At 41.8% G+C, this 27,106-nt stretch overlaps 1 protein-coding gene across 1 annotated transcript; it reads right to left on the bottom strand.

Annotated features, from left to right (window-relative positions):
• Positions 1-24,275: 24,275 nt before the first annotated feature.
• Sst (somatostatin) lies at positions 24,276-25,344 on the bottom strand. The gene is made up of 2 exons (XM_038346875.1): positions 25,207-25,344; positions 24,276-24,488 (listed from the first exon to the last, which is right to left on the bottom strand). The coding sequence occupies exons 1-2, from the start codon at positions 25,342-25,344 to the stop codon at positions 24,276-24,278; spliced, it is 351 nt and encodes a 116-aa protein (XP_038202803.1).
• Positions 25,345-27,106: the final 1,762 nt, after the last annotated feature.

Here is a 27,106-nt window from a genome sequence, read left to right as displayed (position 1 = left end):
AGAAAGAACACACACAGATTTCTCTATAGTGGCCCCCTCTACGGGAAAAGAAAAAAAAAAGACTGGAGAAGATAAAAAAGAGTTGCTTCAGCTCCATTTTTTAAATGACTTAATAAAGTTGTCAAATAAATATGTGTATCTGAAAATCCCTATTATTTTCACTATTACTTACTACAGCATTCAGCCCAGGCCATTTCCCCTGGTTGTTTTAGATGATGATGTAGCGTGTATTTGAACCTCCTAAGACTTGTCCACACACTGAAGGTCCTTTCCCCACCAGAGTTGTCACTACCATAAATCTGAGATCAGAACCAAGCATTTACAAACTCTATGTAATTCAAACTTTGAGTTGTCTAAGGACAAAGATTTTTGTTGTGGAGTATTTGGACTCTGTATGAAGATGTATTTGCTGTGATTGGTGTGATAAAAAGTTGAACAGCTAATAGCTAAGCCGGAGGTACAGGAGGGATCTCCAGGGAGAGAAGGGAAGAGGAGGAGACTCTTGGTGCACAGAAGAAGCCAGGAGACATGGAAAGGAAACAAGAGGGGCAAAATGGAAGAGAAGTAATGCCACATGATAGAGTGTAGATTAACATAAATGGATTAATTTAAGTTAGAAGAGCTAATTAGGAACAAGTCTAAGCTATAGGCTGAACTTTCAAAATTAATATGAAGTCTGTCGTTATTTAAGAGCTGACTGACGGGATAGAGAAAGACTTGGTACAGATTTTTAACTTATTAATATTGGTGTTTTCCATACATGTAACAAATAAACCTTCAAAAATATTTTATATGGAAATAATTCACCATAAACACATGTTCGCATGCATGTGCACATATACCCATACATATATACACATACATACAATTAAATGTACATATGCACATATGCATGCACATGTGTTCATGTTGTACACTTACATATTTATGAATGCATGCAGATTTGTATACACACCTACACATATTCACATAGACAAGCACATTTGTACACGCACATACACATACTCACATATACAAGCAATGTGTGTATTCACATGTGTGCAAACACAGACATACATACATATTCACGGATCCATTCACATACACACACACTCACATCCACATACATGTTATACATCCATTCCAAAGCCTATGCACTGGTTTTGAAGTTTGTGAAATGATTTTACTGCTCTATTGATAGGTCTTCTGATATCCTTCGATGACTTTTCTCTTGAACTTGCTGACATGATGGGTCACATTAGTTAATTTTGGGATGCCCAACATGCTTACATTTGGAAAAACTTTACTCCCAGGCATGCCCAGTGGTTCTCACTTGTAATCACAGTTACTCAGCAGAGTGAGGAAGGAGGTCACTCAAGCACAGGAGCTTATGGGTAACCTGGGCAACACAGTGACAGTAATGGATAATAACCATAATACTTAGTTATGATGTACATGTAATCTTTTGAGGTGGCTGGGTTTGGTTTGTTAGCCTGCATTCTGGTCTCTGTCTATGAGAAATAGCTGTTTGTAGTTTTCCACTCTCTCCGTGCCATGTTCCCTTTTGACTGATTTATTTCCCTGTGCCTTTGTGTCCTGGAAGGAATCAAAGACAAGTGGTAAAATGTATTCTTGATGTTTGGTATTAGTCTCCAGTAATCCTGCCGGGGCCTGGTGTTTTATATTTGAAAGGTTGTTTAATTAAAAAAAAAAAACATTCAGACTGTTCTTCCTTGTGTGACCTTTATGATTTTTCAAAGGAATGAGTCTGTTTTGTCAAAATGATAAAATTGGTAGCCAAAGAACTGCCATTCCTGTTCCCTTACTTTCATTGTGGTGACCATGGAATTAGTTGGAATTGCTGATTTTAATTTTGATACTAGTCATTTTTGCCTTTTTTCTCAGTTCCCCTGACTTGAGGCTTATTAATTTTATCAATCTTTTAGAAGAATTATCTCTTGTGTGTTTTCCTTCTTAATCACTTGCCTTTTCCAGCCGTACCACTCTTGCTCATTATTATTGTTAATGTATCGTCTGCTTTCTCTCATTTCCAGAACAAAGAGCTTAGCTGGCTAAGTCTGCCCTTCCTCCTGCCTGCCCTCCAGCCAATCCTTGCTTCTGTAGCACCCACTGACCAGAGTAGGTGGCATTTCCATTTTCTAAGTAGAACAGTAATATTTGGTTTTCCCCTAGGTCACTGGGCTATCTAGTCTCAGGTTCTAGGTCACCCAACTAGTATTGGTTATGGTTTCCATCTCGTGTAGTGGGCGATGAATCAAATCAGAAGCTTTGTGACACCAACATACTAGGAGATCTTTCAGGCAGGACACCTGCAAGTTTCATTCATTTACCCGTTTTATTAAAATTTATTTCTTACTAAAAATTTCATGTTTTAGTTTTTAATGGTGAAGAAGTACTGTGTAGATGAACCATATTTTCTTTACCCATGCATCTGTGAATAGACATCTCCACTTTTCCTAGTTTCTGGCTAGTATGAATAGAGCAGCAACAAATATGGTTGAGAAAGTATCTCTGTGGGAGAATGGCGTATGGGAATGGGCCTTCGAGTTCTTCTTGAGGAATTGCCACACTGATTTCCATAGTGGCTGTGCCAGTTTGCACCCCCACCTCAGCAATAGGTAAGTGTTTCCCTTCCTCCACATCCTCACCTGTGGGACTGTTGCTTCTTTCAGTGATCTTTACCATTCTAGGTATAAGATGAAATCTCAGAAAGTTTTGATTTGCATTTCCCTGCTGACTAAGAATGTTGAGCATTTCTTTAAGTGTTTCTCAGCCATTTGCTTTTCATATTTTGAGAATTCTGTTTAGGTCTGTATGCATTTTTTAAAATTTTGTTATTTGTTTTCTTTACACACAGTTTTTGGTTTGTTTGTTTGATTGTTTGTTTTAGTTCTTTATATCTTTTCAGTATCAGTCCTCTATTGGATACATGGTTGGTAAAAAAAATCTTTTCCCATTTTGTAGGCTGCCACTTTTTGTTTTCTGAATGATGGTGTCCTTTGCCATGCAGATGCTTTTCAGTTTTATGAGGTCCCATTTACTACTATTAGTGTTCTGTTCAGAAAGCCATTTCCTGTGTCAATGAGTTCAAGACTGTTTCCCACTTTCTCTTCTATAAGGTTCAGCATATCTTGCCTTACATTGATCCATTAGGAGTTGAGTTTTATACAGGATAATAGGTATAGATTTGGATTCTTATACATGCAGCTATCCATTTTGACTAGTGCTATTCATTGAAGATGTTATCCTTTTCCCGTGTGTATTTCTACCTTCTTTGAAAAAAAAAGCAGATGTTCATAATTGTGTGGATTTATGTCTGTGTCTCCAATTGATTCCATCAATCAACATGTCTGTTTTTGTACGAATACCATACTGTTTTTATTATTATAGTTCTGCAATGCAGTTTGGGATGGGGATGGTGAGACCTCCAGCAGTTCTTTATTATTCGGGTTTGTTTTGCTATCCTGGGTTTTTTGTGCTTTCATATGAAGCTGAAATTTTTCCTTTCATGGTCTGTGGAGAATTGTACTAGAATTTTGGTAAGGATTACATTGGGTCTGTGTATTGCTCTTGGTAGGGTGGCCATTTTTATCATATCAATCCTACTTACTGATCCATGTGCGTGGGAGATCTTTCGATCTTCTGATATGTTCTTCAGTATCTTAAGGTTTTTATTACACAAGTGCCTCACTTACTTGGCTAGAGTTACCCTGAGATATTTTATATTATTTGAGGCTGCTGTGAAAGGCGTGCTCCCTGATTTCTTTCTCAGTTTGTTTGTCATTTATATATGGAAAGGCTGCATTTTTGTGAGTCAATTTTGGAGAAAGTTTCATGAGAAATGGGTGTATTCTTTTATGTTTGGGTAAAATGTTCTATAAGTATCTGTTAGGTCCATTTTATTTAAGACATCAATTGGTGTCAGCTTTTTTTCCTTCTGTTTTTTGTTGTTGTTGTTGTTGTTGTTGTTTTATTTGTTTGTTTGGTTTTTGCATGACCTGCCTATTGACAGAGTAAAGTACTGAAGTCTCCCAGTTTCACAATGTGCTGTTGTTTTTGTTCTGTTGTTGTTTTTAATGAACTCGGGTGCCCTTGTGTTTTGTACATAGATATTAAGAATTACAGCGTCCTCCTGGTGATTTTTTTCCTTTGGTGAGTATGTAGTATCCTTTTCTATCTTTTATGATTAGTTTTGGTTTAAAGTCTATTTGGTCAGATAATAAAATGACTACATCAGCTTGCTTTTTGGTCCATTTGTTTGGAATATCTTTTGCCATCCTTTTACCCTGAGGAGATGTCTATCCTTTATGTTAAAGTGTGTTTCTTGAGTGCAGCAGAAAGATGGATCCTGTTTTCCTGTTAGGCTATGTGTTTTTTTTTTCCATTGGAGAATTGAAACTATTTATCTTGGGAGTCATCAGTGAGCCATGTTTATTGATTTCAGTTATTTGCTCTTGTGGTGTCTTCTCCCTCCCCTCCTTTTGATATGCTTGTCTGGAATTATTTATTCCTCGTGTTTCCTTGGCTGTAATTAGCCTCTTCAGGTTAAAGTTTTCCTTCTATCACCTTCTGTAGGGCTGAATTTGTAGGTAGATATTCCTTAAATTTGCCTTTATTATGGAATGTCTTTCTGCATCTACTGTAATTGCAAATTTTTGCTGTGTCTAGTAGTCTGGGAGGGCATCTGCGGTTTCTCAGAGTTTGTAGAGCATCTGTCAAGACCCTTCTGGTGTCCAAGTCTCCACTGGGTAGTCAGGTGTAATTCTAATAGGTCTGCATTTATATGTGACTTGGTCTTTTTCCCTTGCAAATTTTAATGTCCTTGCTGTGTTCGGCACATTCACTGTTCTGATTATTATGTGACACTGGGACTTTCTCTTCCAGTCCTGTCTCTTTGGTGTTCTTCCTGCTTCTTGTACTTTGATAGGCAGCTTTTTCTTTAGGTTAGGGAAATTTCCTTCTACGATTTTGTTTTAAATATTTTCTATGCCTTCAACCTAGACTTCTTCTCCTTCCTCTACTCCTATTATTCTTAGCTTTGACCCTTTCAAAGTGTCCCAGGAGTGTTTTAGATTTGACATTTTCTTTGACTGGCATATTCATTTTTTTCTCTCTGCCTTCAGTCACTGAGATTCTCTCGTCCGTAACTTGTATTCCGCCAGTGAAGCTTGCCTGGAAGGTTCCTGTTCTAGTTCCTAAATTTCTTATTACCAAAGATCCTGCAGTTTGGGATTTCTTTATTGATTCTACTCCCACTTTCAGGTCTTAAACTGTTCCACTCATTGCCCTCCATGGTTTGTGTTTTCATAACTTTCTTTACTGGATTTATTCGACCCTTTAAGTCCTCTACCATATTCATAAGGGCTAATTTTAGGTCTTTGTCTTGTGCTTCAGCTACGTTACATTTCTCTGGGCCTACTGCAGTAGGGTTGCTGAGCTCCAGAAGAGACATATTGCCCTGGCCATTAGTGATTGTGTCTTTACCCTGGCATTTAGGCATCTGAGTTTGAGATTATTGTAATTCTAGGTACCAGTTCCTGGTCTTGTCGTTGTAGGGTGTGCACTTTGTTCCTTGGTTTCTGTTGTCCTTACTGGTTCTTAGGAGAGTGTGGTGGTTGTGTGGCCCAGCAGAGAAGAACCCTGCCATGTGTGATCACTGAGGTTTGCTAGTATAGTGTGTTTCTAGGTATTGGGAGCTAACACTAGGAATGGGGATGGGCTAGATGCGGGATCCACGGGAGGGAGGAAAGAAGGATGCTCCACCAGGATCTGCCTTGTTCACTGGGAATGGGTAATAGGGGCAAGAGAGTGAACAGAGTCCAGAGCAGGTAGTCTACCACAGATCTGGGGATGAGGCTGGGGGATTGGATTTGGAGGAGCGGAGGGAGAGTGAAGGTCTAAGCTTACCTAGCTGCTTACCTGGCCTCTATGTTTCTTTGACAGGCTGGCCTTGGCGATTCCCAGGGAATGCTCTCTGGCGTTGAGTGCTGGGAAAACAGGATGACTGGGGAAGAAGGTTGAAAGAGAACATCCCTGTGATCCCTTGGAGGTGGGGGCAGGGAGGGAGGAAAGGCTGTGGCATGGGGTTTGCTACAGGGTGGGATGAGCCTGGGAGATTGGATTTAGAGGAGAGGAGGGTGGTGAAATCTGTAGTTAGCTAGCCTGGATAGCCAATAGGTTCTCAGGGAAAGCCTGCTGGAGTTGGGGTCACAGTTCACTGTTTGACTAGGTTCTTTATAAATAATTTGGCCTTTCTCTCTGGCAATTTTCAATACAATTTACTGTGCTTTTAATGCTTTAACTATCATGGTGTGTTCTTTCTTAGTCCTGTCTGTTTGGAGTTTTACAGGCATCTTCCTCCAGGTTTTAAATTTTTTCTTCTATGATTTCAGTTTAAAATATTCTCTACTCATTCATTATGATGCTTTTTTTTTCTATGCCCATGGCCCAAAAGTTGGGTCTTTTATTCCTAGAATATGAACACTCTTTTGTTTTCTGTTCCTGTTTCTTTTTAAATGTATCATTTATCTTTACTGAGTGATCCAGGTCCTCTTCCTTGTCTTCTCCTGGATTCTCTGTTTTATGCATCATGTGTTCTGTTTCTGCGGCTTCCCATTGAGGTGTTTACTTGGTTTATTGATTTTTTTTCTGGAAATGAAAAACTCAGAAAACCAAATATTATCTCCTTGCCATGCCTCAGATTGATTTCCTCATTTCCTTCATCTCCGATTTTGATCTCTTGGAGTATACTCATGTCCTTTCTAGATTGCTTCAAAATGATTCCAATCATTCTTTTCACTTCTTAGTTTGGCAGTTCTTCCAAGTCTTTTGTTTTTAGGTGCTGTTATTATGGGATAGTGATTTGTAGGGGAAATATGCTGTTTTGATTTTCACATCGTCTCTGTGCTGGGACTACAAATAAGGAGTTTGTTCATTAGTCAAACTTTTCTTTCTTTCATTTTTATTGTGCATTTTTAAAATCCTACTCGTTTTTTTCTTGCACTGATGTTGCTTGCAGTGTTCAGTAGAGTTGAGGTGACTTCCCCTTAATAGGATTGGCATTTAGGATCAGAGACACTATCTGGAATCTTCCTATGGAGTCAAGTATTATTCTCCGTCACCTAGGACTGTCTTCTCCTGGTTATCTTTCCCTGTGAGCTGTAAAGTTCTCCACACATCAGTGGGTCTTACTCAGAGTCAAATCTACTCTCCACCTGTTTCTGCAGTTACCACTTAACTTCAGAAAGACATGGAGCTTCCATGCCCCTGTGGGACTAACCAAGAGTTAAATCTGGTCCCCACCCTGGGTCTGTAGTTTCCTCTGAAGCTGCTGCAGAATATGGAACTGTCCAAACACCAACAGGTCTTTCCCTGGTTCAGGACTGTTCTACCACCAATGCCATTACCACCACCACCACCCTGCCCTGCCACCAAGATTTGCAACAGCATCTGGAGATGCTGGGAAATTCAGAAGTTTTGTGAGCCTATTAGAAACACCATGACAGCCTGTTACAGTTTCTATTTGCTTGGTAGCGTGATTTTCCATTCTTGATGCTCATTTTTTTTAGTATTTTTCCTCATTATGTGAGTTTCTTGGAAATAACATGTGTTTGACTTGTGTTTCATAATCCAGTCAGTGTGTGTCTTGAATTGGCGAGTGAAGGTCATCAGAATGTGAGGTTATATTTGAAAGGGGTTTGCTGTTACTGATGGTTCTGTCAGTTGTTCGTTTCTTCCTCTCCTAGTAGTATGGGGGTTAGTTTGTTTGCTGTGTTGAACATGGTTGATTCCTTCCCTGTTCTTCTCTATTTCGCTGTTCCTTTCATGAAACATTTTTTCGTCTTCATGGAGAAACTGTACTCTTCCTCCTCGTGTTATTCCTCTTCCTCCCCCTCCTATTGCCCCTCCTCCTGCTCCTGCTCCTCCTGTTCCTCCTTCCCCATCCCCCTCTTTTTCCTCCTCCTCTTCCTCTTCTCCTCTTTCTTCATATAGTATTTTTTTAAGAATCTTCTGTAATTCTGGCTTAGTTGTCATAAACTACCTTAACTTGTATTTGTCTTGAAATACTATTAATTTCCCATCAATTTTTGATATATGGTTTTGCTCAGAATAACAATCTTAGCTAATTTTTTTTTTTTTTACTTTCAGGGATAGAAATATACTGTTTCATACTTTTCTATTCTTTAGGATTGCTGGTGACATATCTGATTATTTCATGTTTCTGCTTCTGTGTGGGTTAGTTTTCCCTTACAGCTTGTAGACTTGGTTTTCTGCTTTGTGTTTTGACATCTTAACTGTGATATGTCATGAACAGGTCCTTCTCTGGTCAACCCATTTGGAGTTCTGAATGCTTCCTATATATGAATATCTCTTTTGTGTGTGTGGGGGGGGGGAGGAATCTTGGCTACAATTTCATTGAATTGCTTGTATAAGTCCTTTGTCTTTGTCTTACCTCCTGTTTTCCTATTATATGGATTGTCGGGTTTGTATTCCTGAATGTATCCCCAGTTTCTTGACAGCTTTCATCATGTTGATTGATTTTTTTTCTTTGTATATAATTATATGTATTATTGACTCAACTTTACCTTTGGTTTCTAACATTTGTTATTCTGCTTGGTCTCCCTGCTGTTGGTGTATTCTGTTGTGCTTTTGGGATGGACTGGTTCTTTAATTTCCAGAATTTCTGTTTGGTTCTTTTCTCAGTATTTTAATTTTTTTTCTCTTTCTCTAATGTTTTAATTTTTTCCCCAAGGTACAAATTCTTTCATCTATTTTAGAAAGACCCTTGAATTGATTTTGTAACTTTCTTGTCTAGGTCTTGAATTAATTTCCCCATTGATATTTTTAGAGACTTCACCTTGGTCACAGGTCCTTTTGTACAGTTTTGTATTTCTACCATACAACCTATCTTTTTTTATTCCTTTAGCATATTAATGATAATGATTTAATTTTTTCTAATACTCCCAACGTCTTCTTTTATACGAATCTGGTCCTGGAAGGTGCTTTATCTTCTGGAGTGTGTGCTACCTGCCTGTATCTGGTCATAGGGATGATATAGGAGGTTGTATGTAAATCTAGCTGGGAACAGAGCTGTACTTTGTAATTGTGCTCGGCATAGCTGTGGAAGAGAGAGAGGTCAGTTTCATCTGCTCTCCTAGTTTTATTTTCCCTTCTATCATCTTTAGCTTTCCGGAGAACTCATTTTAAAATAGTTTAGAGTTTGCAGCCAGCCATTTGAACTTTTATCAAATGTAATTATCCTAGAGTCCTACTGACCTGACAGTAAGATGCTTCGCAGAAGTCACACCATAATCTTATGGTGAATCTAAATTGTGCTCACTGGCCCAAGTCTCTACACAGTGAATTTCTATATATTCCTAAGATACTTTTCTCTTCTTATGTAAGACATGAAGGTTAGAGGTGTATGGAGTTAACAAATTCCCTTTTCCCAAATCAGATGAGATTCTGGTAGCTTGCTTTGAGAGGAGCTTGCTTGTGACTGAAAGAGTTTCCCCTAGGCATATTTCAAAAATGATTCCCATCTTAAACAGGAGCGAATTTGTCTTCAATGCTACATGCAATACTCTGGTATGACTTCAAGCTGTAAGACCTAGGAAAGTATAGGTATCTTCCTAAGACCAGGTCCCCAGAAGACTTGACTCTTCCATCATCCCTCACTGAGCCTTCAGAAGCGTGGCAAGACTGCAATCCAGTTGTTCCTGCCCAGAGCAGTCACAGTAGCTTCTGCCTCCACTAACTCATCTCTCCGATGGTCTCTCCACTTGCCCCTCTCTCCAGCTTTCAGGATGGAGGTTTTTCCTGTAATCTCAGTTCTTCTGTCTCTTTTAATAACTCTTCCTTTCTACTCTTCATCCTCTTCAACAAGAGCAACCTGAATGCACACTCAGGTTCTTTGGACACAACATGTGGGTATAAAATGACTTTCTTGCATTCAGTTAAAATTCATTCAACTCTCGGAGAAATGAAGATATACCGATTGTCCCTGACATGTTCCCAATGTAGAATGGCATGCCTTTTATTAATCCCAGGGAACTCTCCAGCTGTGGTATTTCCCCCGTCCTTCATGTTCTGTCTCCTCCAAACAGCTTCTCTTGATGACTCCATGTTAACTTGCAATTTTCTTCTGCAAGCTTCTGTGATCTTTAAAAAACGTGGATCTACAAAAGCACTTCTTATTATGGATCTTAAGTTTTATTTTCTTCCTGTGGGCTGAGTCTTCATATGGTTCGGTGTTTTACCACCTGCAATAGCAAGTGTTATGTAGAATGTTGAAAGCTCTCTCAAATCTGGGACCACCCCACAGATCCTGAGATACTAAGACACAGATGATAGACAATATAGAAAGACAGATTATAGATGATAGATAGATAGATAGATAGATAGAAGATAGATAGATAGATAGATAGATAGATAGATAGATAGATAGATAGATAGATAGATAGATAGATAGAGATAGAGAGATAGATAGATGACTCTAGGAACATCATCTTGATGTGCTGATTTTTTTCCTTCTCTCTTCTTTTCCTTTTTCCTCCCTCATTCCCTCTTTCCCTCCTTCCAATTTGAGAGTATCTTCAACTATAAACAAAACACTCTGAGCTTGGGGATATAAACAAAAGAACAAAAAATTCAATAAATGTTAAATTCTGGAGTTCCATATTTAACTTAAGGCATTATTTATACATATTTACCTTTCTTTACAAAATGGCCCATTTCTTTTTATCTCCTAGTATTCCTGTGTGTTAGGAAAGACTACTACGGTTTTCTCTTTTCTGTGAGTTCAGAGAAACTCAGGCTTGCCAGCTGGCACAAAGTTGTTACTCAGTTGCTGTGCATGGAATGCAGTTGGTAGAGGCAGTCAGCATGGAAGCTCACAGAAACTTGCAAACAGAATTATAGAATCAAAAGTGTTTGTAAAAGTGTGTGTTCTATATATTGATTGAAAACAAAGCTAAACTATTTACATACGGAACAGTTCCTGGAACTGTATTCTAACATAATGAGATTTTGTGTTTTTCTGTTAAAAAATAAAATAAAATCAGTGAAATTTACTGCTATTCGGGAAATTGGTTGCAAATTAGACTTAATGGCACACAGTGCTTGGTGTGTTACAAAACAACTTAAATCCAGGCATGCACAGGGATCCCAGAGGCATCCCGAATGACACAGACTATTGCCATTGCTCTTGGCTGCCCACTAGAACTAAACAGTCAGAACCTGTTGCTGAAGACAGCACACAGTCTGGATGGAGAACATGGGCAGATCTAGACGGGACTGAATTAGGTGCTTGCTCCCTGATGGCTAGCACCCATAGTGCCAGAAGGGAGTGAGAAGAAGTGATGGGGGGAGAAAGGTTCACCTTCCTGTAGACCCTGGCTGCACAGTGTGGAGGTCAAGACCAATCTAAGTAGAATGATAAATCTTTCATCTCGGGGTGGGGGTTCAATGGCAGCTTCAAAGGGACAGTTTCTTGATTTAGCCACTTATCTATCCTCCAAAACTTTCCACATATAAGGAAACAATATTTTTTTCTCTCTGTGCCTGGACACTGCAATTCCTCTGGTGCTTCCAGCATCTTATGAATGTACAGCCCATGGAGAGTTGGTTTCTGCACTCCCCCGAGGCTCTACACTTATTGCCTTTGTCTCTCGAATGCTCACTACGCTGTCCTCCCGATTGTCTCCGGATGAGAGTACCAGTGACACTTTGAGAAAGCACTTTCCAGAAAACTATGATTTTCCCCAGTGTGTTTCAGCAGGAAAATGGGAGATTTATATGAATATGAACAACCGGCGTCAAAGAAGGATGGCATCAGGTTAGACTGAATTTGTGCACACCTGTTTACAAAGAAGAAATCTGTTGCTCTAGATAGCGTGTGCTAGTTCCAGTGGCTAGAGTAGCTTTCACATTTTTCACGCTTAGTTGCTTTAATCCTAAAGCCTAAATTGCCCTACACTAAATAAGATTTAAGCTGTGTTTTCTTGGTTTACTGAAGAAAAAAAAAATTATTCAGTGAATGAGGAGAGTGTCTGTCAGCTCTTTGGTACAATAACAGACTGCCCGAGAAAATCAACTTGGGCAGATGAAAAATTTGTTTGGGCTCTTGATTACAGAGGATGCAGGCCAGGGTCACCTGGGCCCATTGCTTTGAACAGCTTGGGGTGGGAAAGCATTGTCGATAAGCAATGAAAACCTCTTACAGGCTGACTCAGGAGACTACTATGGGTAGCCTACTATGTGGGACATAGAAGAGATGGCATTGTCTGAGGTCCCTGGAATCAGAGTAACGTAACTTCACATCCTTTCCTGAGACAAAGACAGTATGACCAGAAGAAATACGAGAGAATTCAGTGACTGGAGAGCTTGCTCTTCCCTGTGTGTTGATAGAATGCTATGTCTTTACTAAAGGTTATGGGACTCAAAATCAATCAGTCAGACGGTAACTAGAACTTTGTAGGCTGTGGTCAAGGTCAACCCTTCAGTCTCTGCTGATTCCCAGGAAGAAGCTGGAATCTGTAGGTTTGTTTGTTTAAAGAGTCTGGATATTTATAAATGTATAAATTTATAGATTCCAGCCTATGATCCATGATCTACCAATAGCCAGAATGTCACTCAAAACTTTTCCTATGTGACTATGCACCGCATCCCAAGCACTATGATTAAAATGATAGAGATGCTTATAGATAAATCAGCCTAGACTGTTTCAAAGACTCTTTATTCTAAGTTTTCACAAAACCTGAGATATTTTTAATGAGTCTTGGTAGTATACCCAAATAGGTATATATGGTTTTAAGAAATCCAAAAACTAACCACTATTTTGTGTTTTCTCGAAATAGGAGGAATAGGTCCTTCATCTGAATATGTTACAATCACCTGGTCCCTAGAAATTTCACTGAAGTTGAAGATTTTTGTACAAGGGTATGAATGTTTTTGGTATATGTATGCATTTGTGGGTATGTGTGGGTATGTGTATGCATGTGTGTAGAGGCTGGAAGCTGACGTTGGGTGCCATTTCCCAAAGTCATCTGCCTCGGGTGTTTTGAGACCATGTCTCTCATTGGGCCCTGGAACTTCCAAATTATGCACGGCTCACTGGTCAGTGAAACTCAAGGACTTTCTGCCTTCATCTTTCCAATGTTGGAATTACAAGTGTGTGTCACCATACTTGGACATTTAGGTTGTTGCTAGGGATCAAATTCATGTCCTCAAGCTTGCATGGCAGGTGGTTTACGGAATGAACCATCTACCCAATATCAGATTTAAAAAGGATATTCCACTTGTTACTTCAGGAAGCATCTTATCAAGTTGTTTAGAAAGGTTGCCATCTTCCATTCCTTGGTTCCAATCTCCACTGGTTTACAGTTGAAGGGAACCTTCTATCCACTGGAAAGCAGCAGGTCATAGCCGTTAACAGTCATGCCAATGTTGCACAAGTAGACACACTGTGCCAGGCATTTTGGCATGTGGCACGCAATCACACAAAATATTAGTTACAATTCTCTTCCAGAAGCTTAGACCCTATCTACTAGAACTGTAAAAGCCAGCCAGCAGGAAAGGAGGCCACAGTTCATTTCCATCATGCTTTCTATGGTAGCCAAAACATGCAGTTAGTGTTTTCAGTCATATGGATTTATTATCCAATTCTGGTTTATAACCAAAAGCAGTTAAAATAGGCTTCTGGCTTGTAGGACCTTAGAGTCTTCTTGACCAATGGCTCATAGGGAAATAGCCTAGCCTTGGCACTGAGATTTTTACCCAACAGCTGTTTGGCTCCTGGGAGTGTCCTTTTCCACTCATGCATGGTCACATTCTTGAAATTCTTTGTTTGAAGAGTTTGCTGGGTTTTTCTTTTCAGATGATTTCCCTAATCACTAGGACACTCAAAGATTAGAATTATATTAAAAAACTTTTTTAAAACAAGAAAGTAGCATTATCTGTGAAGGCACCCTGTTAGGAAGGCAAGTATCAGCTGGTATTGGACAATTATGGCTATTCTAAAAAGAAATTTTAGCAAGGCTCAATGCAGCATTAATATAGCCCATCACTACTATCAGTTTTTCTCACAAAAGCAAAATTGAGTATAGCAGCATGAATGGGAGACATTACCCCATCTGTCTCTGTTCACGGTCATTGTATCATGAACCATCCTGCTTTCTCATCCTGGGGTATTGATGGTGCCTTGGGGTCACTGTTCCTATGGGTTCTGGGGAATCTGATTTCTGCCATTGAGCCCAACTCAGATCCAAGAGGAACTAGGTTTGTGTGCTCTACCCAGTCATGGAACTGGCACCTTGGTTACCCAGTCATGACTGTCCCTGGAACTGGCACCTTGGTTCCTTCAAGATATAAGTGTATACCATACTCTGGGAAAGTAATTGTCTACTCCTAGGACAAGCTTGGCCTTTTCTTTAACCTTTACTGCTTAATCGACATCATTTGTGAATGTTTGGATTTGAAGTCTTCTGGAAGTTTACTACCATAGCATTGGGTTCTGCTCATATTTTCTATAGGAATTCCATCTTGCCACAATTCTTGCAGCATTTGTCTTGGAGTGTCCAGGCAGTCTCCCTCTCTGCTTTTGTGCTCTCATTTGCTCATTCCTTCTTGACTGCTTTAGAACTTAAAAAACCCAATTTGCATCCTGTTCAAAGTTATTGACATCTGTAAGGAATGCTTATAGGTTTTTTTTTTTAAACTCTTTGCTCTTGGGGAGCCCGCCATCCAGCTCCCAAATAAATACACAGAGACTTATTCTTACTTATGAATGGCTGGTCTTAGCTCGATTTGTTTCTATACAGCTTTTCTTAGCTTAAATTATTCTGTCTACTTTTTGCCTCTGGACTTTTACCTTCCTCTATTCTATATACCTCTCTTTTCTTCTTACTCCATGGCTGGCTGGGTGGCTGGCCCTTGGCATCCTCCTCTCCCCCTTTTCTGGCTCCTCCTGCTTCTCTCTTCTTTTTATTCTCTCTGCATGCCAGCCCTGTCTATCCATCTCCTGCCTAGCTATTAGCCATTTGGCTCTTTTTAGACCCATCAGGTGTTTTAGGCAGGCAAAGTAACACAGTGTCACAGAGTTAACAAATCCAATGTTAAAGAATGCAGCACATCTTTGCATCATTAAACAAACATTCCACGGCATAAATGAATGTAGCACATCTTACACTAATATTCCACAACAGATGCTCCTGCCTTTTAGAGACCACAACCCACTATGGAGCTTAGCAAAGCCCCCAAGACCCCTTACCATCCTGAGATTCCTACTGAACTGACGTCTTAAATCTCTGTGAACTGAACATGAGACACTCCATCTAGAGCTCAGTTGTTTCAGCAATGCCTGTCCCTCTTTCCTGTCTTCCGGTGAAGATCTCAGCCAGTGACAAAGTGTCTCTAATGTCTCATATGAGCCAGTCTTGTGATTTACCTTGTCTGGTCTACCATTATGCAGCCTTTGTCTCAAGGAGGGTTGTGTAGCTTTATTACCCTGTTCCTTTGTTTCCATGGACCTTGAAGGATGCCGTCCACCTGTGCCCTACTCCCCGATGTGACAGACTGGTGGGAGGCTTTTTCATTGCTTATTTGAAGGTCCCAGCTCGAGCAGTCTAGATTCAGCATATTCGCTGATGACCATTAGTTTCCTCTACTGGACCATTATCAAAACTCCCATCTACATGGAAAATCATACATATTCTTTTCTTCTACGTTGGCGGTCAGATCTGAGGGTCCCTTCTAGCACTTCTGCCGCACTCTCTTCCTCTCCACTATCTGATTCTTCACCTGATTCCATGTTTATAGATCTCAAAGGAGGGCTCTTTGGCATAGAGCCAACTTATAGTTTCCTTCCTGTTGAGTTTTCACTCAAAAGAAATAAAAACTCAGCACCTCTGTTTCATTTTCCTTCCTGTCAAATAAGAGGCTGATGCAGAGGATAGACTAGAATAGATAGGATCTATTTTCCTACTGTGATCCCTCCCATACCGGGGCAAGCTCTCTCTGGGAAGACAACTGAGGCTCAGCCACGTATCTTTTCACCCATAAGAAAGGCCACGCAAATGAAGCCACCATCTGCTTGTGGCCCCTTCCCATATATGCTACTTTCAGGATTTGCAATGTGGTCTATGGTCTGCTTTATGGTTTGGAGTCCTCCTTATATTGGCATGTTGCCCTTCACTCGTCAAATAGTTATGCCGTGCCATTCCCATGCCAAACAGAGGAAGACAACCACCTTGGGAACCTTCCCACGGACACTCCGCTCTCAGATACCTTGACCTTGGTTGTGTCTTAGCGCTCACTGCAGGGAGTGAGACAATCACCGCTAAAGAATAGAGGCAGAGCATCCTGTACCAGCCGTGTGGGAAAGGGCAACAATACTGGGCTTGTCTATGCATACTCTCCACCCTCAAATGACTCAGCCTTGGTTTCATGAAGGGGCATCTGCTCACCCCTTTCCAACTCATCCATAGTTCTGTCAGTTCCTATCAAGATGACATTTGTGTTGTGTGGTCTTTCCAGGGGGCATAAAAATGCCTGTGCATCCTGATAGGGTGGGATGGCAAACCAAAGGAGCAATTCACCCAAGTTTAGCTTAGTGAGGTGCTGAGTGTGTTTGGATTGCCTGGGAGAGTCGAAGGCACTGCATACTGAAGGTCCTCCCAACAGAGGTACCAACTCACAAGAGCTGCACTCCCGGAGCTCTCACAACAGGTTTGAGGCAGATCTAGGACCAGAATGTTCTCCTCCCAGACATTGTTTATTGCCTCTGTACCCTCGAAGAGAGGCCTTTCAAATTTTCTTTCAGTAACTTTTGGATCTTGCAAGTTGCATCTATTTCCTGATCCTTGTCTTCCTTCCTTCTCTTTCCAGGAGGGAAATGGCTCAGCTCAGAAGAAGTAGACACAGAACAGAAGACGGACATGTCTCATAAAATCAGTGTCACCCTAGTGTGGGGAGTACGAGGTGAATGGAGATGGAACAGAATGAAAAAAGAAATGTGCCTAAGCTGCTTTACAAATCTCAACTCCTTGCGCTTGCAGTTCACAGCCAGCAAATGGCTCTCCAAGGGTGGCAACCCAGGGCAGCTTCATGTTTTCCTTCGCAAAAGTGCTGTCTGGCCTTAATGCACACTGCAACTGAAATTTGGCATTTTAAAACAGGAAGTGTAGACTTAAGCAGCAATTAGCTGGCAGTGCACTGCATTTTTCTAACTATCCGACTCTACTTTAAATGCACGAATTTCTTTGAGATATTTATTTTGATAATACCATTTACTATTGAGATAATGATGCCATCATCTTAATGGACCACGTATGTGAAGTTAGTAAAAATGAAGTGACCATTTGGGTGACCTAGAATATTTATTTTGAGACCCTGTGAGACATAGTAACTTCGGTGACATAAATGCTTACTTATAAAAGTTGCTCCCATCAGTTTCAAGGGCTGGAAAGGTGGTATTGAGAGAGAGGCATTGAGGGAGAGGATGATGTAGATTACAGATAAAATATAAGTATGGGAAACAAAAAAGCTTAAACAAGAGGGGTGTCGGGATGTGGGGAATCAGGGAAGAGGGGGTTAACCAAAGGAAAAATACATGAAAGAGACACATGGAAACCTACTATCAAGAAACTCGATTTAAAAAGATAATTGGAAGGGATAGTAGAACACATATTATATAAAAGAATGGGGGAATGATGCAGCTTGAATGGATGGAGGAATGATGAGAGTTGATGGATGGGGAAGAACTATGTGCGTTGAATAAATGGGGAGAATGATACAGGTTGAATGGATGGGGGGAATGATGCAGGTTGAATGGATGGGGGGAATGATATGGGTTGTAGCTGGGAATGTATAATCATTCTTTTTCTTTTAGGACCACTAGTAGTTTGCCCAAACACCATCAGATGACCCAATACCTATGCACATATAAGTAACACTAATTGGACACAGTTGTATAGTGTTTTTATAAAGAGCACATAAATTTAGGAGGGCTAAGGGAGGAATTAGAGGTGGGAAATGGTAGTAAACGTATTCATAAACATATTGTATACATGTATGAAATTCTCAAAGAATAGATTTTAAGTTAATTTATAATAAAATAAAGCAAGAAATGAGGAAGAGAAAAAAAGTTTCACAGCCTCTAAATCCCAGGTTAGTTCTTTCTGTATTTTAGATTCAACTGCAGAGAAAGAAAGAAATAAAGAAAGAGAGAGAGAGAGAGAGAGAGAGAGAGAGAGAGAGAGAGAAAGAAGAAAGAGAGAGAGGAAGGAAGGAAGGAAGGAAGGAAGGAAGGAAGGAAGGAAGGAAGGAAGGAAGGAAATCTAGGAAGGTTGACACATACCTGTAATTCCAGCTACATGGGTACCTAATACTGGAATAAGAAGAACCTGAAGACCAGCCAGGGTGATAGAGTGAGATTCTGTCTGAAAAACAGACAGGCATACAAACACACGAGCAATCAAAACAGTCTGAGCCTAGGAGCTTTGCACGGGAAAGGTGTTTCATTATCTCACAAGTGCAGAGGTTGGAAATTGAAGATCAGGAGGCCCCATCTGTTCAACTTCTGATGTCAACCTTCTGGCTTTGTCAAGACACAGCAGATGGTACCGTGTGACAGGGCACATGTGTGAGAGAGGGGGGTCACACAATGAGAAAGATAAGGAAGAAACCTCAGGGAAGCACCGAGCTTGCTCTTTGCAACAATTCACTCTTCGGAGGAAAGAATCATTCCTGCAAGACCCAACCCACTTTACAAAAATCAGCATTCATCTCCTTCCACATGGTGCCTCCATGACCTAATCCCCTCTACAGAATGTCCACCTCTGAAAGATTCACTGTGGTTACTGCTGTCACATTGGTAAGGAAGCTCCGAACCCACTGATCGCCCTGGCACAAACAGTAACAGTGGCTACTACCCAGTCCTCAGTGTTGCGACTGAGCTGCCCTGCACACTTAGCATTGCAGCCAATAGATTTGTAGCAGTGTCAACCCTGGCTTTGGGTAAAACTCGTGCAAGAGGGAAGAGGAGGGTTTAAGCCCAGAGGCCAATGATGCTGCTCTCTGGCTTTTGTTCACTCATTCTGCAAAGCCAAGGACATAATGTTTAACACGTGAAAAAGAAAAGTTACAAATAATTCCTGAGAAATAGCGCTTCTAGCAAATTCAGAAAACCAAACCCCAATCCCGGAGCTCAAGTCCCCTGTTACTCTAGCAATAATGGAGAAGTAAAATCTCCTTCGTATTGTGTGGAGAACTAAGTTAAACCTGTCTAAAGCCAAGCTGTTTCTAATTCACTGGACAAGTTACAGGTTTCGTGTAACTCCACCCCTTCCCCTAAGAACCAGTGGGAAGAAAATTGGATTAAAAATTAGACACTCTGGTTCCAGCACTGTGTCTCTTAAACAAGTTACTGAGTCTGTGATTCATTTTCCTCATCTGCAAAATAGGAATGTTATAGCATGTTTCAAGTTATCCTATATTATAGAAAGGCATACTGCATCAGTAAACCTATAGCTTATTTATTCCATCTGGAATGGAATCATTAAGGCTTAGAAGCCATTATGTAAAACTGGTAAGAAATCTGGCTTAGAGAAAAGAGGAGTTTCCAGTGGCCTCTGCTCTCCTGTTCCTCGGCACAAACCCCTCTGGCAACCTTTGCCCGTTCCTGATTAACGCGCCCCAATCACTGTCCTCAGTTCGCTGAAGGCTGGAGACGTATTATACAAGCACGGCTTCCAAGTTTTTGGAAGCCCTTTAATGAAAAACTAAACACCAGAACTAAAGCATTCCCTCTAGCTTGTTGAAGAGCTGGGGAGGACTGGGGGGTAGGGTTCCCTCGCTGTGAAGATATGGATGAAGAATTCTGGGAAGGTCACCTCACCAGCCCTGCCAGATCACTGTAAAGATCCATCTGCCTCCCAGGACAGCTCCTTTGTCTCTATTCCAAGACAGACTCATTCCTCACATCGTGGGTCTAATGCAGTGTTACGCTTGAGTCTCTTTCCCCCTTAATCGGTGCCTTCATCATTTCTCTCTAATGTTTGTTCTATAACACTTTCTTGCCCCTCCCAGATGCAGACTATGTGTCTGGTAGAAAGCAAGGAATCTATGAAGCCTAAGATTTTGCACCAGACTAATAAAACATCAATTATAGAGACAGCCAGTCTCCTTTGGGGTCAAATAACCAAGTCAACAACCTTGGGGGGATAACAAGGGTAACCTAGAATTTTCCCAAACTCTACATCAAGTTACTGTGTTATTAGGGAGTTCAAATGATTCCTGTCTTCTTTCAGTAAATGAAGTAAGGCGAGCAAGCTGATTTTATAACCCCCTTCCATAACAGTCCCCTCCCATGTTGGGCATTCAGATCGACAGGCGTGAGTTATGTCTGCAGAAAACAGGATTGTGTTCGCATCATGCACACTTAGAGCTACAAGCAAGAAACTTGAAGTGGTAGCCATGTGACATGTATTTTGGATATTACCTGCCAGGCATCCAAAAAATGCAAGTGAGATTTGGGTGTGTGTGTGTGTGTGTGTGTGTGTGTGTCTGTGTGTGTGTGTCTGTGTCTGTGTGTATGCGCACGTGCTCTTTCTCTCTGTCTAGCTGCCTAGTGTTCATTCAATCTTTTGGAAATGTCTCTGACAGCTCCTGTCTTCTAATGCCCAGGAAATAACTTGGCGTGGAGTCTTTACTCAATAACTGGTTTTGTTCAGTTAATAGGCACAAAAATGAAAAGAGAGAGCTGCACGAGGTGGCAGACCCCTATAATTCCATCCCTTAGAGAGCTGAAACAGGAAGTTGGAAGTTGAAGTCCAGTCTTGGCTACTTAACGATACCATACCCACCTTGACCTCCCCTAAAAAACAGGGGTCAGTAGTACAGCTTAGCCCGAGGGGTAAAGACCTTGTTGCATCTTCAGTTGAATTAGAAGCAGAAACTAAACCTGCGTGTGTATCCAGAACAGAGCGTCACTTATGTCAGAGTAAACAAACGTAAAGAAAACGCTAATGATTCTGTTCTCTGTGCCGGTGAGCCATGATTGGTGGGCAATGAATCAGCCCCTGCTGAGAGCTTGATGGGATGGATTAAAGACAGCTAGACCCGAGGAGCTTTGCAGTTCTCGTGCTTCAGTGCTTATATTCAACTCTCAGCAACGCACTACACCTTCCCGGTGTCACACCAGCCACAATACAGTGATCGCTAATGCTAAATCAAGCCCTGAAGAAGAGTCTTGTCAACTAGGAAGTAGAAATTTGTTTCATTGACAGGGAAGCTCATAGATCGTTTATTGTTTTTTTTTTTTCAGATAACATTGACAAGCTACCATGCTTCATACACCCTACAAGGGACTAGAGAGATGATGGGTCAGGGTTACGAGTACTTGCTGTTATTGCTGAGGATCCAAGTTAGATTCTCAGCACCCCAAATGGGTGACTCTCAGTTTCCTGTAACTCTGACCTTTGCAGGCATCAACATAAATGCCCAAGTGTGTGTGCATGTGCCACACACGAGCACGTGTGCACACAAACATACACCCCCCCACACAGTTAAAAATAAAATACATTTTAAAAAAACAACAGTGTATGAGATACTGTCTGATCATATGTTTGCCCCAAAGAAGTTTATATGTGAATGCTTACTCTCCAATACACACTCGGACAACCATAGCAAACAGCAGAATAAAATAAGCAAGCAGCGTGGCAGAGACAGAGACACAGTAAATGATCAGGAAAGGCTGCATTCATCTGACAGAATAAAGCAAGAATTTTATAGAGCAAGAAGCATATAAATGGGTTTTAAAGGCTGCATTAGGTGTTTTGCTCATGGAAAGAGGAAAAAGCAGACCCTTGTCTTAGCAGCATTTAGAAAATGCATCCCATTGCCAAAGAAGCTTAACTCTAGCATCGAACAGAAGCCAGGGCTCATCTGGTCTTAAGAACTTTAAAATGCTGATCAAACAAAGCCTCATCATGCCGGGGGTGGTGTATGGGTCCACAGACTTGCATTCCTCTCTTAGATGGGGACACTAAGATCTAGAAAATAAGAATGTTTACCCAAGCTCACTCTCTGGAAGATACAGCAGGTTGTTCAAGAATGCCGAAGATGGAAGCTTTGGGGAAGATAGAAGCTCCTAAGAGGTGCCTTGTGGCTGAGTGAGAAGCAGCCAGAACTCGGGTGTTTGTCTAGAGAATCCAACCTAGGAGGAGCTTGAAAAGTAAAAGGCACGGGCCTCTGTATGTTTGAATGCAGAGAGGTAGAATGATAATATCCTTTATGCACTTTTCTTTCTTACAAACTTCTAGGTTGGCACCGAAAGTAATGGTTTTCATTATGGCAATTTCACATGTGCCGTGCTGGATTCTAATCTGTGTCCTTCCCCTACTGTTTCCCCCTTGGCTCATGACACATATCCTTTATACATTATTCTAAGTGAACCAGACCAGTACCCCTCAGGTACGTTTGTCATGGCTGAAGCCTAAATTGTCAGGGAAAACAGGAAGGGATATGAGTCCCCTTTACTCACAACATGAGTCTCCTTATGGAGGTAGAAGTATTGGGGCTGAAAGGTAGGTTATGTTGTCCAAAAGGCTTACAGCATTTAAATGTTAACGGCCCCGTTTATGTGCAGGCACATGTCTGGATAATTCTTGTTGATTCCCATGCTGCTGTTAGAAACTGACAGCTAAAGATGATACCAAACGTTTGAAATCTCCTTGTACCCGTGCGGCTTATTTACTGTTCAGAAAACAGTGACACTGTGTGTTCTCTTAATAACGTGATCCTATTCCTCTGCAGTTTATCGGCAGCCGACATACATAAGGCTGCCGTGTCAACACAGACACAGCCTTGAAGTGGACATGCACTGACGCCATCCTGAGCACCCACCACAAACGAGGCACCCACCGCCCCGAGGGAGCTTTGTTCTCATAGAGATCAGTAAAGGGAGTGGGGTACTCTCCCCACTTTTGATCAGCTGCTCCGAAATTAACATCCACAAAAACATATTCTTACTCAAAGTATGCTTTACTGAGCACATGTATTTCCTATAAAATCTGAAATTCCTCTTTGTTCTTTATTTGCCCCTTTAGTAAGTTTTTACTATTCTATTTATGCTCATTTTATATTTGGTTTATTAATTTTCAGCAGCTGTGAGAGTTAGAACGCATATCCCCTACCCCAAAGACCTCTATTTCTGTACTCTATGAGTTAAATCATTAATATTCTGATCTTCATCTTGAGTAGTCTCATTTACTATGTTGTTTAATGATAATAATAACAGTTATAATTTATTGGTTATTTATTATTGGGATTTTGCTTTTTATCTGACTCCTGTGTTGCCAGGATCAAAAAGGCTTGAGATGGTTCCTCCCGATATTCTGTGATAAGGGTTTTGAGCATGGATACCTTTAGTACGATGCAGCATCTGGTGGAGGAACCCGACACTTTTCTTGTGACCCACAGAATTCCTGGGCTTTAATTTTATAACAAGCGATAACTAACTCCCCTGTGAACACTTGGCACATGCCTTTAAAATGAGGGTGATCTTCTAGCCCTCTTCGGGTGCAGAGAGAACTGTCAAAGAAGACATAAAGGCGATGGCGTTTCTAGAGCTGAACATTCACAAACCGAAAACAGATTCTAAAGGCCGAAAGTTTATTTTAGCTGTTTAAACCAAGTCCTTCCACCTCTTCTCCATCATTTTCTTCCTATTTTAAATACGTCATATATTCTGTGCAGCACCACAGTACACAGCTGAATACATCAGCCTGCCTGCCTGCCTGCCTGCCTGCTCATAAGTTCTAAGCGACATTCTGGCAACCCAACATCTATTTCTAAATGTCTTTAATATGTAAATGATGTTTATGGCAGCTGTTCCCAATAGCCATCATTTGGATACAGGCTTCACTGTATGGACATTTGAAGTTATGTAAGTTTTAAGTGACCCATCTTTCAAAATCCAACCTTTATTCCCACAGGGAATTTTAAATACGTGTTTGTGAGCATTTTCATGCATACCTAAAATGTGTTTATGAAAGCCACCCCTCAAGTTTATCATGTATTTTTTGAACAAAACAATTTACTCAATAAGAAGTCAAATGCATGTTTTTTTCATAATTTCACCATAATTTTATTTTTTATTTACAGTCTTGGATTTCTAGTGCCAGGTCTAGTTGAGCATCGAGGGGGTGGGGGATAAGGAGGAGAGATTGGGTTTAGAAGAGAGGGTCAGAGGTATGGCCGAGACAACCATATTAAAGCTAACAGGATGTGAACGTCTTCCAGAAGAAGTTCTTGCAGCCCGCCTTGCGTTCCCGGGGTGCCATGGCTGGGTTCGAGTTGGCAGACCTCTGCAGCTCCAGCCTCATTTCATCCTGCTCCGCTGCCTGGGGCAAATCCTCCGGCTCCAGGGCATCATTCTCTGTCTGGTTGGGCTCGGACAGCAGCTCTGCCAAGAAGTACTTGGCCAGTTCCTGGATGGGGCAGAGAGAGGAGCAAAAGGAGGAATGGGAGAAAGGGGAAAATGTATTTTGAAAATAATAGCCACTCAAAATCCAGTTTTCACAATAATATGGATGGGTGATGTATTCACTAGATTTTGGGGGCGGGGAGCCTTCCAAAAACCCAAATCTTCCATCGAGTGCTCTGTCTCTACAGGCTTAAAACACAGTGAAACCGCAGGTGATTAAAACAAAGGTGATTTTATAATAAAAAGAAAGCCAGGCGTTTGCGCAGCTCTATTTCCCTTCTCTGAGATACAGTGTGGACCTGAATTCTTGCCGCTCCACCACCCCTACCCCATCCCCGAGGTAAAGGCAAACCTCCCCACCAGACTGTAGACTCCCTCGCCCCAGCCTCGTTTTGTGGACTAGCACCGCGCTTCAGGACCAGGGTCAGCAACCCTCGTGGCAGCACCAGGGATAGAGCCCAGTCCCTCCAGGGCTCGGTTACCCAGTTTGTGAATTTTCTTGGACGCCAGGGAGGAACTTACCTGTAAGATGATCCAACAGTTCTGATCAAGTCGGGATAGAGTAAGAGGGGACCCCACACTTCAAAAGTTTCCCTGGGAGCTTAGGGGCTAAGCGACTCTGAGAAGCGCTAGCCAAACACCTGTCGCAGGGGCTGCAGCAAAGCTAAGGGTTCGGGTAAGTGGGGAATTCGCAAGAGAGACGAGTCCGGGCAATTCCATACCTGTTTTCCTGCGGCAGCTGCCAGAGACTTCTGCAGAAACTGACGGAGTCGGGGGTCCGAGGGGGCGCCGGTGACACCGCCCAAGGCCAGGACGATGCAGAGCGCGGCCAGTGCGCACTGGAGGCGGCAGGACAGCATCTCCGTGGCCACAGGCAGCCGAGCTGGAGCGCGGTGGGTCAGCGGACGCGGGTCCTCAGCAGCAGCGACGGCTCCGGGTAGCGTCTCCTTCAGCCGCTATCGAGCTCTCCCCGGTCTCCCCCTTTTAAACTCTCTCTCTGACGTCAGTCAAGGAGGCGCCCCCAGATCTCACCAGTGCTTTTACGCACCATTAGCCTCGCAAAATCAATCACAGAAGAGAGGGGAGGCGACATAATCTAAAGTGGCTTATTTTTAAAAAGAAAAAGAAAAAAAAGCCTGCACCCACGCAGGCACATGAAATTCCCCACACCACACAGACAACACAATCTTACTTTCACTCAGTGCTGACATGTGTATTCCATAGTTCAGCCACATACGTGCACACTCAATTACAGAGAAAACACCCAGTCCTTGGCCAGCAAACACAGCATCACACATAGTTGGGTACCTGTCTCCGTACCCGGACTACTGAACTAGCCATCCTGCTTAACTGTGTTGTATGATAAATGAGACTTAAAGCCTTCGTCTAGGAGCAGATGTGAGAACGAAATATGCAATTAAGGGAGCTGAACTATTCCTCTCCCTCCATCTCCTAAAGCCTTGTAGGAAAAAGGATGACTTGGGGACCTCACTTTTGTCTAATCTACCTATCCTTCTAGTATGGCAAAAGAAAGACCCTGGAGGGATAAACACACATGAGAGAGAAGAGGAGGGAGGAGAACTGCACCTGGAAACAGCCCTGCAAAGCAGTCTCAGAAACCATAATGCCTCAGAAGTTCAGTGAAGGATGCCGAAGAGATTGGCAAACAATCGCTCTGTACAGTTGGAGTAAGACCAGACATTTGGACTCCAAGGCCAGGGTTCTTGCTCACCACGATGATTGTTCTGACAGATTCCTGGCCAGTAGAAGGAACCCTAGGTCAGGAATCCCCAGGATGGGCATATGAAAATCCAGGAGCCCCAGCAGTGTGATGGCCATTGTGTAGCTGTGTGGGGAAAGGATCAACAGACTCTTGGAGCCTCTTCCTTCTACTAGAGAGGAAGTTTAAGAAGGTCTGCTTGTCATCCAGTTTGGCGGGGGTGGGGGGGGCGCTCTGGCTGCAGTTTTCAAAGTGACTGCTTATTAGGAAAATGCCAGCTCTGTTCCTGGCACAGAACAGGTGATCTCCGCAGGTTCTTCAAGGACTAATATTTTGGGACTATCAGAGAAGTCAATAGTAGAGTTTTTGTTTGTTTGTTTGTTTTTTAATGTGCAGCCCCAGAAGTCAAATGAAGCAGAGGATTTACCCAGTGTTGTTATGGGCCATGCATCATGAGTTAGACCATTCTCAATACTTGCAATTAGATTATGAAGTATATAGGTGAGAGGGGTTGGCTGGTATCTTAAAGTGGTTTGGATAACATTCCCTTTTGTATCTGTAAGCCAAGGCAAAGAGAGTATTAACAGCAGGAAGTGCTAAAGCTTCTTGGGCTCACCAATTCCAGGCAGGGTAAGCCCAAAATAAAGCATTAAATTGAAAAAAAAAATCACTCATGTGTTGGAACACACAGTCTGCAAGAGCAAAGCTAGGAAACCCAACCCTAGAAAATAAGTAGTACCCTCTGCACCCTAAGATCTTTCCAGGCCTCAGGTTGTGCCTCAGGGTCTGTACTGGTCACCCATCATGAGGCATCCTCAGATGACTGACCCCACTCTCTCCTACTGTGGACCTGGCCCTCGGCAGCCCCACAACGTAGAAAAAGAAAACCAGTTAGAGAACAA

Source organism: Arvicola amphibius, chromosome 10, assembly GCF_903992535.2.
Source record: "Arvicola amphibius chromosome 10, mArvAmp1.2, whole genome shotgun sequence".
Classification (NCBI taxonomy): Eukaryota; Metazoa; Chordata; class Mammalia; order Rodentia; family Cricetidae; genus Arvicola; species Arvicola amphibius.
This window is presented reverse-complemented; position numbering and strand designations above follow the sequence as displayed.

Coding starts and splice junctions, on each gene's coding strand:
- Sst (XM_038346875.1), bottom strand. CDS start 25,344: ATGCTGTCCTGCCGCCTCCAGTGCGCACTGGCCGCGCTCTGCATCGTC. Junction 24,489..25,206: donor CAGCTGCCGCAGGAAAACAG/GTATGGAATTGC, acceptor TGCCCCATCCAG/GAACTGGCCAAGTACTTCTT.